The 13,806-nt window shown below is 40.4% G+C and overlaps 1 protein-coding gene and 1 pseudogene across 2 annotated transcripts; one reads left to right on the plus strand and one right to left on the minus strand.

The window, feature by feature from the left end:
* The first annotated feature begins 2,577 nt into the window (after window positions 1–2,577).
* On the plus strand, window positions 2,578–3,030 carry LOC148800939 (uncharacterized). The gene has a single exon (XM_088899602.1). It carries the CDS (start codon window positions 2,578–2,580, stop codon window positions 3,028–3,030), a length of 453 nt encoding a protein of 150 aa, XP_088755728.1.
* A 4,970-nt stretch (window positions 3,031–8,000) lies between these two features.
* On the minus strand, window positions 8,001–12,575 carry LOC104593136 (putative apyrase 7; annotated as a pseudogene). Its single transcript, XR_734536.3, has 3 exons — window positions 11,983–12,575; window positions 9,709–11,223; window positions 8,001–9,463 (listed from the first exon to the last, which is right to left on the minus strand). The product of XR_734536.3 is annotated as a putative apyrase 7 (transcript).
* Between the last annotated feature and the right edge of the window lie 1,231 nt (window positions 12,576–13,806).

Below are 13,806 nucleotides of genomic sequence, written 5' to 3' on the forward strand. Positions count from 1 at the left end.
TGATGATATTTGGCTATTTTGGCTTAAAACCAAACACAGGGTCTATGTTTGTCAATTTGGAGGGAGGTCGTGCTAAGCTAGATATGATAATTGGTATTTGAGGCAAAGAATTTAATTGTCATTACACATCTAATTTCTTTTGTACCATAGCAGGGAAGGTTTCTACTAATTCCGGAAAAAAACAAGGGAAGGTGGGTAGTCAATTTTGTAATAGAATCTGTTTGTTTCAATTCGAGGTCCCTGATTCGGGACAGGTGATGTGCTGCTTCCCAATAAAAATTCTAAGTAAAGTGTATTTTCTCGCTTTAAATTTCATCCCTTTGCGTCGCTTTTATGCGAATGATGCTCCTGAGTAGATATTTTTTCTTCCCTTCAGAAGAAATTATTTAGGTCCCACAAGCACTGGGTGTTATTGAATTGATCGCCATACATATCCAATTAGAGAAAATTAAAACAAGTGAAATGATTCACTACTGGCCAAGTACAATTAGTGAAAGCTTGCTTTGGTTGCACATAAAAATGTTATTTTTTTCTGTGTTTGAAAAGGAAAAATCTATGATGTGGGAAAGACGAGTTTTGACCAATCAAAACCCATCCATGAATTTTGATAAATAACACCTGATTGACTATCACATTTATGATTCCAGTTGATTGGTCATAAGTTTTTCAGATATCATATCTTTTCCATATCATAGTCGAATCCATTTGAAAAATGAAGGTTTTTCAAAAAAAGGTTAATAATAGCTAAATATTAGAAAAAAGTATGCATTTGAATTTGATGTTTTATAAATCATTTTCCAAAGGAGTATTCTCTCAATTCAAAATTAAGTAGCATCCATGTCTTGATGTCCTTATACATATATAGACATACATGCATACATATTTCCAAACAGCCCATGCTATTATTCTGATGCTTAACTCAGACATGGAAATATGCTATTGTTCCGATATTAACTCAAACATGGGAATAATTAACGTGCGCATTGTCTTTAGAAAGATTAAAGGCACAGATCTCCATACAAAATTCCTTTCCTGCTTAAACACTTTGATTGCCCCACTCTTGAGATTGTGGTAAACACCAACTCACCCCAAAAACCTTAGAAAGTATGATTACATCAACATCATTAAACTGCAATGGAGGAATAAGTTATCAACATTTACCATACAACCCCAAGTCTCTACTTACTAGTCCATCCATAGTTGAGCACATCCACAGTGAATCTGTCCACACCACAAAGACTATCTTTACTGGAACTTGGAAATGTCATACAGTCATACCGAATTTGCTAGCATAGATTGCTTCTATGCAAATACTGCTTCTCATTTAAGTCAACCAGGCAAATGAAAATTAACCTGGGTCACCTGGTTCAAACTGTTTCCACAAGAATTTTGGTTACTAAAAAGACTGACCCATTTAGAGGGATTATTCCCACATGGAATGGTTCAACTATCAAGGCCACTTGGGCTTTAATAACACAGAGCAGTGACCCAGTGAAAGGAAAATTTTTGAACAGGTTCTCCAAAGAAAACTGCCCACAGAAACCATAGAAACTACATTCCTAACATATCCTCTGACTTGTCAGGGCATCTTTAAACCTAAACCATGAAACAATATCATCCATGAGCATACAAAAAAAAATAAAAACAGAAACTCTCAGCTTCATCCAACTCAAAAATTCTTGGATTGATTTCATCGGTGTACATAAAAGGTGTCAACTACCATACTCTGATAACTCGAAAATTACATAAAGAATTTTTATTCAATCCCTGGTAAAATATAAAGCCCAAAAATGCATCAGACCCTTCTCTTTCCTTACTAGCCTAAACCAATAGGAATTCCTTTTTGCCCAACAAACTATTCAGTTTTACTGTTTCTTCTTTTTTCTCAAATTAATACAAACCAGCTTGAGAATTAGTTCAAAGTTCAAACCAAACCTGATCCCATGTCGAATGCAACTCTCAGAAATTTAAGTAATTACGAGGGATCAACGCTTTCTTTGTCACTTCTGTCTATGATAGGCTCAGCAAGGCAACCAGCCCAGCACCAAAGGCCCAGGCCCATCACCAGACCCATAACTTCCCTCAAATTCGTCGCTCGACACCACCCTTGAGGTTTGCTTACATGCGGCGTCCACGTGAGGAGAACTGAATAAGAAACGGTTAGCCATCACTATCTAGCCTCTACGTGAGATTATAAATATCTTGTAATAATCATTTTGAGGCAAGAGAGAAACCCTACTTTTCTTCTCGTTCTCACCCTCCATCTCTTCCTCTCCCTCTTTTCAGTCCATTTCAGGAGGGTGAGCTCCCTCGAACCAGCTCCAATCGCTTGAGCATTTGTTTGAGAAGCAAGGGTCTTATCAACTAGTATCAGAGCCGAGCTCACCCATACCTAGTACCAGATCCATGGTGGTGGATGAACGGATCGACCGGATTGAAGTGGAGGTTCAGTAGACCACCAGAGAGTTACGGGACATCAAGGAGACTCTGACCGCCTTGGTCAGCCAGTTTGAGCGGATGTCGGCAGCACCCAGGGAATCTGAGCCAGAAGGATTTAGCAGAAGCACAGGATGAAGAATGGGGGCCTTCCCAGTTAAAGAAGCTAAGGTTGACTTCCCTACCTACTCAGGTGATGACCCTATACCCTGGATTTACCAGGCCGAGAGGTTTTTTGAATTTCATGAAACTCCTGCCAATCAGCAGGTAGCCATTACCTTGATCCACATGGACGAGGAAGCTATTCTGTGGTACCAATGGTACCGTATGACCCACCCTCAGACTACATGGCTGGATTTCACTGAGGCTCTATGTGTGAGGTTCGGTCCTTCAGGGTATGAGATTTTCAATGAATCCCTCTCAAGACTAAGACAATCTGGAACCGTGAGGGAATACCAGAAGGAATTCGAACGAATCGCCACCCGAGTCCCTGGGTGGCCAGAGGCAGCTCTGGTGGGTTGCTTCATTGGGGGGCTCCGAGAGGACATTCGAATTGAGGTTAACGCCATGCAGCCCGCCACGCCATCGGTCTAGCTAAGCTACATGAAGAAAGGTTGAACAGGCTAAAGCAGATCGGCCGGCCCACCTTACCCACATCTGGCCCAATTCTAAAAACCCCTGCTATCAAGAATGAACCCAATCTAGGCACACTACTATCAACCCCCAACATCAACACGGTTACCTCTCCTGCTAAGAAGCCCAGGACCATGACTCTCCCCTACAGGAAGTTGTCCTGGACCGAAATGCAAGCCCAGCGTGAGAAGGGCCCTTGCTATAACGGTTATGACAAATTTGTTCTGGGCCATAAGTGCAAGGCTCAACATGTGTGCTTACTGCAAGTAGAGGAGAATGAGCCAGGGGAAGAACCAGGTTACCCAGCTAATACTTTCAAAGTGCAACAAATGGAGGTAGTCCCCGACATTGTATGTGATTTCTTTGCAAGCCTTAGCATGCTATCAGGCCCCACGAGCCATGCGGGTCCACGGGCAGGTCCTGGGATGAAGGGTGGCAATTCTAATTGATAGTGGTGGGAGTTCACTAAACTTCATCACTACTGGGTTGGCCTGACGGCTTGGGTTACCCGTTGAGCCGGTATCCTCGTTTGTTGTTAACATGGCTAATGGTCACCATCTCACTTGTGAATCGAAATGTAAGTCTGTAGGACTCAAGGTGCAAGGGCATATGTTCAGCATAGACCTCCACCCCCTGGAATTTTTTCAGGAGTGGATATAGTCCTTGGGGTAGTACAATGGTTGCAACTATTGGGCCCAGTAGTGTGTAGCTGGGCTGAACTTACTATGCAATTTACGCATCAAGGGAAGCAGTGCATTCTCAAGGGGACCCACACAATATCCGTAGTCGCTGACTCCCCTAATGTCATCCTCAAGAGTTGCCAACACAGGTAAGCAGTGCATTCTCAAGGGAAATGAAGTAGCTACAACAACTACTTCACAATTACTCGGATGTCTTCCAAGAACCCACCACCCTACCACCCCACAGAACCCATGATCACAAAATTCCCATCCAACCGGGGGCCCCACCTGCTAATTTAGACCCTATAGATAGCCCCATTATCAGAGAGCTGAAGTGGAGCACATGGTAAAGGGGTAAGGGGTTCGTTAGGCCCAGCAGTAGCCCATTCTCCTCACCTGTCTTATCGGTGAAGAAGGATGGTAATTGGAGGTTTTGCGTTGATTACCAAGCTTTGAACAATATCACAGTGAAGGACCGCTACCCCATTCCCTTGATTGAAGAATTCCTTGACGAGTTGGGCCAGGCACAATACTTTTTCTAACTTGGATCTGCAGTCTGGGTACCACCAGATCCGTGTCCACACTGAAGATATCCATAAAACGGCCTTCCGGACCTCAGATGGGCATTTTGAATTCCTAGTGATGCCCTTTGGTCTAACTAATGCACCCTCCACATTCAAGAGACTCATGAATGAAATTTTTAAACCCCACTTGCGTCGATTTATACTTGTATTTTTTGATGATATATTGGTATATAGTCCTAACTGGGGTACACATTTGGAGCACCTCCAGCTCACACTTGACTTACGTTTGCACTGATTGTCTGCCAAACCCTCCAAGTGCTCATTCGGCTAGACCCAAATTAATTACCTAAGGCACGTGACAACAGACAGAAAGGTGTGCACAGACCCGAACAAGATCTCTTGTATGGTGAATTGGGCTCGGCCCACTTCTCAAAAGGGCCTCAGGGGGTTCTCCTCGAGTTCATAGGCTACTATCATCGGTTCATTCCAAGGTACAGGCTGCTAGCAACTCCCCTCACCCGTCACTAGGCACTTATAAAAGATTGGCGACTCATTACTATTGGAAGGGCATGGTACAAGAATATGTAACCAAGTGTGCAACTTGCCAACAGCAGAAATACAGCACCCAGACTCCCACCGGCCTACTACAACCCCTACCATACCCGACCGAGTCGGATGAAATCACCATGGACTTCATAACCGGGTTACCCAAATCTAACGGGAAATTAGTGATTTTAGTGGTAGTGGACCGGTTAAGTAAATATGTCCATTTCATTGCCCTCCCTCATCCACATACAGTATCCACAGTCGCCTGAGCTTTCATACAAGAGGTGACCAAGCTTCATGGCACCCCGCAGTCCATACTCACAGATCAGGACCCATTGTTCATGAGCAAGTTTTGGGAGGCTTACTTCTCAGCCCAAGGGGTACAACTTCTTCATTCCACCAGCTACCACCCTCAAACCAACAGCCAATCAGAAGTAGTAAACAGGTGCTTAGAGACTTATTTAAGGTGCTTTACTGGGGAGAAGCCCAAACACTGGGCCCATTGGTTGCCTTGGGTCAAGTATTTGGTATAACACAACTTTCCAAGGATCAGCTGGAACCACTCCCTTCAAGGTGTTATACGGGCGTGATCCTCCCACTGTAAGCACCATGGTAAGGCGGAGGTTGGTCAGTCTCCGAAGGTCCAGAGATGGTGGCGGGAAAAAGAGAGGATGTGGGGAAGAGAGGGGAAGAAAAGAGTGAGAGTTGCTCCTTTGTGAGAAACCCTAGGTCAAAATTATTATTCCGTTGTCTCCTGGGGAAGAATTGCCTTCCCCATTTTATAGAGAAAGTTAAGGCTATCAAGGAAAGAGTTATTTCTTGTTAGGAAAGAGGATTTCTCCTATTAGGAAATGAGATCTTATTAAGGGATCATTATTAGAAAACCCTATCCCTTTCGGATTCTCTGTATGTGACCCTATTATACTGACATGGTGTGGGTGATGTCATCGGGCGTACTTTCACTAAACCCACATGTGTAATTTAAAGACGCACGTGTAACCGGCATTTATTCCCGATCTACTGTGATTCCACAGTTCTGTAATGGTATCGGGTTCATCGCAACTCCGCGCGTATTCGAGGTTCATCACAAATCCGCGCGTCTTAACTTTACTGCAAATTTGCGCTAGCCGAAGTTTATTGCGACCTATCCCGGGTATGAGTTCATCGCAATCGCAAATATGTGATGAACTCGTTGAAACGTGCGATGGGTTATGGATTCATCACAGGTGTCCATGTAGCGTTGGTTTGACACCCTATGTACTTTGATGGTCTTACCAACCACTAATACCTACATTAGCCCCCATGCTTATCGGTAAGTGGGAACTTACTAATAAGCATTTTTTGTCATCGTGTTTGCTATTGGGGTTTCGCAATGGGGCGATGAAGAACAGTTTTGAAGATATTGTGGCATTCTGATCTTTTCGCATTAGGTCTGGTGATCGTTCCTATTCTTGATGAGATGCTCCGCACGCTTTGTGTGCAGAAAAATTTTATTTGGGTATGTTTGGTAGCCCCCCTGCTTATTGACAAGTATGCATTGTGGTATTCAACTTAGTAATGTTCTTGGACGGAAATCGAAAGTTTTCATTTTGTAATTCAGCCCTCCTGTCTTTTTGACAGGGTGTCATGTTGACTCGTACTTGCTTTCGAGATCATCGGAGTCTTTTTTAGTCTTTTTGAAGGTGTAAGTGACGGAAACATAATAGGAGCATTTTGTAAGGTATAGCTCAATACTTTCTGTACTTTATAAGCACCATGGTAAGGCGGAGGTTGGTCAGTCTCCAAAGGTCCGAAGATGGCGGCAAGAAAGAGAGAGGATGTGGGGAAGAGAGGGGAAGAAAAGAGAGAGAGTTGCTCCTTTGTGAGAAACCCTAGGTCAAAATTATTATTTTGTTGTCTCCTAGGAAAAATTGCTCTCCTCCTTTTATAGAGAGAGTTAAGGCTATCATGGAATGAGTTCTTTCCTATTAGGAAAGAGGATTTCTCCTATGAGGAAAGGAGATCTTATTAATGATCTATTTGGTTGCTGAGAAAAAGATGGGATGGGAAGCATCTTTAAAGAATATTCTATTTTCCATATGTTTATTTTGGAAGAAAAGCTAGGATTGAGAGAGAAAGAGGTGGGACGCGGGTTCCCAAAAATCGATACATGGGGTCGCACCAAAATGGTGAGACCTCGGTGGGAAAAGTAAATTTGGCCATTTGTGAGAAAATATTATTGAGAGCACCTTGAAAACAGTCATTCTCTTCCTACACGCCATCCAACAATCATCTCTCCGGCGATTCCTTTTAGCTTAAATCTGGCATCCCTTTGAGATTTTCGTTCTTTTTGGTATTGTTTTTGTCTTCGTTCATTTTATGAGTCCCCCCCCTTCGTCTCATCGTCGTCTTCTTTCGTTGAGTGAGTTCCCCCTTCAAATCCCAGCACCAGATCTGGCATTTCCGTTTTTTGTAGTTGGAAACTCTCTGGTGTTATGTTGGGAAACAGATCTTCCGTTTTTTTGTTGTTGGGAACTCATTAATGTTATTTTTTATTTTTGATTTGTTCCAAATCTGCAATAATTGTGATTATATTTAGTTTTTGATTTTTGATTTATTGTTGGGAATTCATTGTCCAGATCTTCCGGTTTTATGTTTGATGTTTAGTATTGCTCTTTTTAAGTCATCTCAGTTTTTTTTTTTTTTTTTTTTGAGCTACTGAAGGTACAATAGATTTTTTTTCTTTTTTCTATTGACTCTTACTCTATTAATGATGTTTATTATTGCTCTTTCTTATTTTTCTATTGAACACTAATACGTATTTAGCTGATTCTTTTCCTTATTGTATTTGTTCGACCCAATTTTTACCATATTCTTTGTTTAGGTATAATTTCTTCTACCATATTAATTTTCTGATTTTTCTAGTTTTCTTTGTGGAACTGTAAGATAGTTTTTAATGGTTACAGACATCTTGAGATATTATTTTTCTGGCTTTTAGTTGTAGTATATTAATAAGAATGCTAGATTAAGGTGCCAATAACTCGAAATGAAACTGAGAAGAGCAGGAAATATATATACTTTCTTCTCCAAAAACCAGGATTTTGGTTTCTTCAACCTCACATGTTTCATTGTTCAAATACTATTGTGCCACGTCGTCCCCAAAACAAGTATTGTAAAAATGCATGGATTTGTCAAATTGGGATGGATCTAACAATCCTGTAAAATTTTCTCATCAATCAAACACTGGAAAACAGATTTAGCAGGATAACTGGTCTCAGCAACCAAACACAGGTGACAGAATTGAGAAAAAAAAATTCTCTTTTCATCACATCTTTTCTCATCCCATCCCATCATTTCTCAGCAACCAAATGGACTCTAAGGGATCATTATTAGAGAATCATATCCCTTACGGATTCTCTGTATGTAACCCTATTATACTGACGTGGCGTGGGTGATATTATCGGGCATACTTTCACTAAACCCGCATGTGTAATTTAAAGATGCATGTGTAATTGACATTTATTCCCGATCTACTGTGATTCCGTAGATCTGTAATGGTGTCGGGTTCATCACAACTTCGTGCGTATCCAAGGTTCATCACAACTCCGCGCGTGTTTGGGGTTCATCGCAAATCCGCGTATGTCTTAGCTTTATCGTAGATTCGTACTAGTCGAAACTTATTGCGACCTGTCCCGGGTATGAATTCATCGCAATCGCAAATCTACGATGAATTCGTTGCAAACATGCAATGGATTATGAATTCATCGTAGTTATCCATGTAGCATTGATTTGACACCCTCTATACCTTGATGGTCTTAACAACCACTATGTACCTACGCCCACCATCCTCCCTTATGAACCAGGCACTTCCGCAATGGCAGTGGTTGAATATCATTTGACAACTAGTGACAACATATTGAAAGATCTCAAGTTTCACCTCCACCAGGCCTAGCAGCGTACGAAGTTGGCTTATGATAAAGAAGCACCGAGAGTTGGAGTTTGCAAGGGGTGATTGGGTCCATTTGAAGCTTCAGTCGTATAGGCAAACATCAATGGCCAATCAGCCATCGCAGAAATTGGGCCCACAATACTTTGGGCCTTTTCAAGTGACAGCACGTTGAGTCAATAGCTTACCACTTGGACCTTCCTGTCGAGTCTAAGTTGCATCCAATATTCCACGTCAGTTTCTCGAATCCATGCTTGGCTTGGCTGCCCCAGTTATGAAGGGGAATTAATTTGAGAACCCCCCCGAAGATGCCAGATGGGAGGACTTTGATCAACTACAGTAGCAATTTCCTAACGTTGACCTTGAAGGCAACCAGCCCAGCACTGAAGGCCTAGGCCCATCACCAGACCCATAACTTCCCTCAAATTAGTTGCTTGACGTCACCCTCAAGGTTTGTTTACGTTCGTCGTCCATGTAAGGAGAATTGAACAAGAAACAGTTAGCCATCATTATCTAACCTCTACATGAGGTTATAAATATCTTGTAATAATCATTTTGAGGCAAGAGAAAAACCCTACTTTTCTTCTTCTTCTTCTCCCTCTTTTCAGTCCATTTCAGGAGGGTGAGCTCCCTCGAATCAGCTCCAGTCACTTGAGAATTTGTTTGAGAAGCAAGGGTTTTATCAGTCTACCTTTTCCTTTTAGTCTTGTCTGTTTTCTCTGGAGTTGAAAGGTAAAAACATGGAAATCAGTTCTACTATTTTTCCTAGGGAAATTGACAAAAACATTCATAGAAACCTAGGTTTACTTTTTTTCCTTGCATGTCAATAAGATATTGATATCCAAACAAAAATCAAGAAATCTAAAAGTTTGCAGCAATAAAATCAGAACTTTAGCAACTCATGTACACCTAAGTTTGCAGCAATTAATGCAGAAAGTTCAGAAAATATAATGAATAAACTCACCATTAGAGGAAAGTAAGTGTTGTTTGCATCTCATATCCATTGTTAACTGCAACTGATCTGAGCTGGTTAAATCAATGGCAGCAGCCTTTGCAAGTCCTTTGCACTGCTCCCAATCCAGATCCCCAATCAAATAAAATGAAGTAGATTGATTACTCAGTGATTGACCACTCAAAAACTGCCAACTGGTAGCATTCAGCTGGAAGCAACCATAGCAAGTGTAGTTTCGCATGAATCCTGAGCTGAGGCATGGATGTCTAAGTTTGAATCTGCCATCAATACTCTCCATAGGAAATTGCTCCCCAGTTAGAATAACAATGGACCTATCAAATGCCTCATTTAGGCCAAACGATGGCAGCGAGTATGCTAAAACTTGGTGTTAAATGGAGCCAAGTTTTGACATGAAAAAATGTGTATCTTCTCTAGATTCATCTATTTCCATAACCACCTGCAAAGATGAACCCCCCAAATCAAGAACTCCTAAAGTAGGAACTTTCATGGAGTTTTCCAGGCTCCCCATCTTGTAATTAAGGGCAACCCAACCATAATAAGCCTCTTCTTTTCCATTTAACACCCTTATTGAACTTCTTGTATATAAAAAAGGATATTCCTTTATAATAGTCTCTGCATTTTCCAAAATCCAATCAGCATCCTCATTTGGCAACCTTCGTAATCCAGCAGTAGCTAGAAGGAAGAGTGGAGTATCTCCTAGTTTCTCAGAGGGTATTTGTTGCTGTGCCCAAAGAAGCAATGTCTCCAATGCTGCCCTTATTCCAGAAGAATTATGCAGAAAGCTATCCAGGGCAGGCTCAGCTTGCATGCAGTGATCACGACAAGCATTCCTTTGGAGAGGATTCTTTGTTGAATGGTCTGGAAGCGAATGCAGCAAGGTTGGCAGGTCTTGATTGCTTGTGATGTTATTTAACCACTCATAGGCATTTACTCTAGTACCAGTGCTTCCACAGTCCAGAACTACAGTGAAATATGATTGCTTTCCTACAAAATTAACTTTCCCTGGAATAAATGAATTAGAAACACCAATCCATATCAGCACCATAACTAAAAGGATTATGCTGATTTTCATGCATCCTCTATATTGGGGGAATCCTATCAATGTGGAAGATTAAATCTGGTTCGTGTTCTGGATTCCATGGCAAACCTAGAGAAATGGTTGAATTATGAAGAAAGAAACTTCTAGGTCCTCTTGATCCTTTGATTCCTTCCAACAATAAGATTTAGCAAGTTTCCAGTCTTCCAGATAAAAAGAGTCTTCCAATACGGAGAAGACCTGGGGAAGGAATTGAGTTGCATAAACCTGGATCAATGACATGAACTTGGGTGGCCCAGACATTGCAGAAAGAATAGATCACCATCATAAAATACAGTCCGACAATTCCAAACAACTAAAATGACTATCTAACGAGTGCAAGAAGCATAATTCATGGGTCTCCAACATCTGCTTGCGTATTGTCGCTGGTGACTGACAGAGCAACATACACTCTGTCCGATAAATGTTCACTGCACAATTGATATTAAAAAATTTCAACAAAGTTAACAAGGAACTAAGCATGGCTAGCATTGCTAGAAATATGAAATAGCCATATATCACATTATAGGCATGAATGCCGCACGCTGCGTGCTGAGATGAGATCTGAAGACGTTTAAGCAGTATTTGGTTTGGAAGAAAACAAAAGAAAATCAGAAAGTTGATGGAAAGTTCTTAAGGAATTTCACAAATTTTGTTAAGAACTTTCCCTCGAAATTCTGATTATCTCTTATTTTCTGTCAAACCATAAACATAGCCTTGGCTTTGAATATCTAATGATGGGTGAAACCTATACGATATATGAGGTGTGATCCATAAAGGATCTTACCACTGAAATTCCACTCTCCATGTAAATCAAGTAGGTAAACGACCGTTCAATTTTCTTATACGATATAAGAACGAGAACCCCGACCCAAAGAAAAATCAAAAGAAAATGACAAACTTGTTTACTGAAAAACTCAAACGGTACGTGTTGAATAGATAGAAAGCTATAACATTTGATGGGGAAAAAAAGATGCAATTAAAGCTCCAACTGCCATTCAACGCCAAGAAATTTAGAAAACTAGCATCACAAATTTGGGTGGCGAAAATCATTCTCCGCGTGAAAAGCAAGATGCAAACAGCCAATCAAGTATGCAGATCAAACATGCCGTACTTTCTAGTATTCATGAAAATCCATATCAAAATCAACTAACCAGAGAAACAATTACAAGGAAAAAATAATAAAATACCTCAGCGTAATAAATTCCCCCAACTCTCTTGCTCTGTCTGCCTGTCTGCTATTCTTTGCTCTTTGCTCTCCGCCTTCCCTTTATAAGTTCTCTTCTAAGTTTCCACTTGTAGGAAAACAGGCAGCAGAGTGGAAGAAAGATGAGAAAGGAAAAATAAGTGCAAATCAAAGCCCAATTCCTCCCCCATCATTGTATACGCGACGATAGGGAGCAGCTGCGGTTTCTTACCGTGCACACGCTGACTACCATGTTGGGATCTACTGATCGTGGCACAATAAACAACAACCGCACATCGGGAACATCTTTTGATGAATTGAATGGTAATATAAAGCTTGTGGCTGTAGAGTCTTAACTCTCAGAGATGGGCTTCAGTCAGTGCACGATTCGTTCGACTACCGTTCGAACAGCCTTCACAGATTGCATAGGAATATCTCCTATCAAATAGAACATAAAAGTACGGAGATGTTTTCATACAAGCTGTAAAGGCTGTTCCAACGGTGTTCGAACGAATCGTTCACTACTCACTGAAGCCGATTTCCCCGGAATAAGTCCAAATGGGTTTTGCGCATCTTTTTGGCCTTTCGTTTTTTAGGAGCTAAATTCTGTGAGTCAAATGGGAATAGATCAAAATTCAGTCTATCCGATTTATAAATAGTTGAAAGACAGCGTGGAAAGATACGCCAAACGGGTTCTAAATTATTGTAAGTGTATGATCACGGAGGTTGGCTTCAAGACAAATTCATATTCACACCATTTTAACAGCCTCTTGCAATTTTGTATTGGGAATATCTCCCCATGAAATAAAACACATGAATAGGGAAATATTCTCAATGCAAGGCCATAAAAAAGTCTGTTTGAATGGGCATTGCCTTGACGAAAGCTGAACTCATGATCATGGTGTAGGGTGGAGTTAGGGGTGTTCAAATTTGGTTGATAAATCGAAAAACAAACTGAACCAAACCAAACCAAATAAGTTAATTTGATTCGGTTAATTCGGCTATTAGTTCTATTTTTATTAAAAAAACAATTTCCGATTTTAACTCAATTTGATTGAAATTTTCAACTAATCAAACCGAAAATTGAATTAATGTTGTTATTTAGTTAAATATATTAAACATTAATATTTTACTTAATACTTTATGCTAATCACTTTTTATATTTTCCAATGAACAATTAATAATAGTTAATTAAAACCTAGACTCATTATTAATTGTTTATTAGTCATTAATTGTTCATTAATCATTAATTATTTTTGAAAATGGTCAATTTGCCAATTCCCCATTGGCATATGGCTTTGGACCTATTTTAGCTTTTAATTAATAATAGCAAATTAATTAAAACCATTGGGCTTTGGGGTCATTCTAACTTTTAATTAATAATAATAAATTAATTAAAACCATTGGGTTTTGAGGCTATTTAAACTTTTCATTAATAACACTTATTAAATGCTTATCATTCATGTGGAACCAGGGACCAAACTGAATTCGATTAAGGTTGATTCGATTCTAAAATATAATTTGATTTGATTCGGTTAGAGGAAATAGTAAAACCAAATAGTCGATTAGGTCATCGATTTGAACTGAATCGAACCGAACCAGACCAAACCAAACAATTGTACACCTCTAGGTGGAGTTAAAATTTCTAAAATGGGTTTCACTAAGGCCATGTTTGGTTTGAAGGATAAGGTAGGAAAAGGAAGGGGAGGACAGGAAAACTAATACAAGGCTTGTATAGGTTTTCCTACCTTTCCCTACATTTTTTTAGGGAGAATGACAGTTCAGCCCAAGGTGAAAAATTTTAGGCCCAAAGTACAATTGGGGTGGG

Source organism: Nelumbo nucifera, chromosome 3 (genome assembly GCF_055504915.1).
Source record: "Nelumbo nucifera cultivar China Antique chromosome 3, China Antique-T2T, whole genome shotgun sequence".
Lineage (NCBI taxonomy): Eukaryota > Viridiplantae > Streptophyta > Magnoliopsida > Proteales > Nelumbonaceae > Nelumbo > Nelumbo nucifera.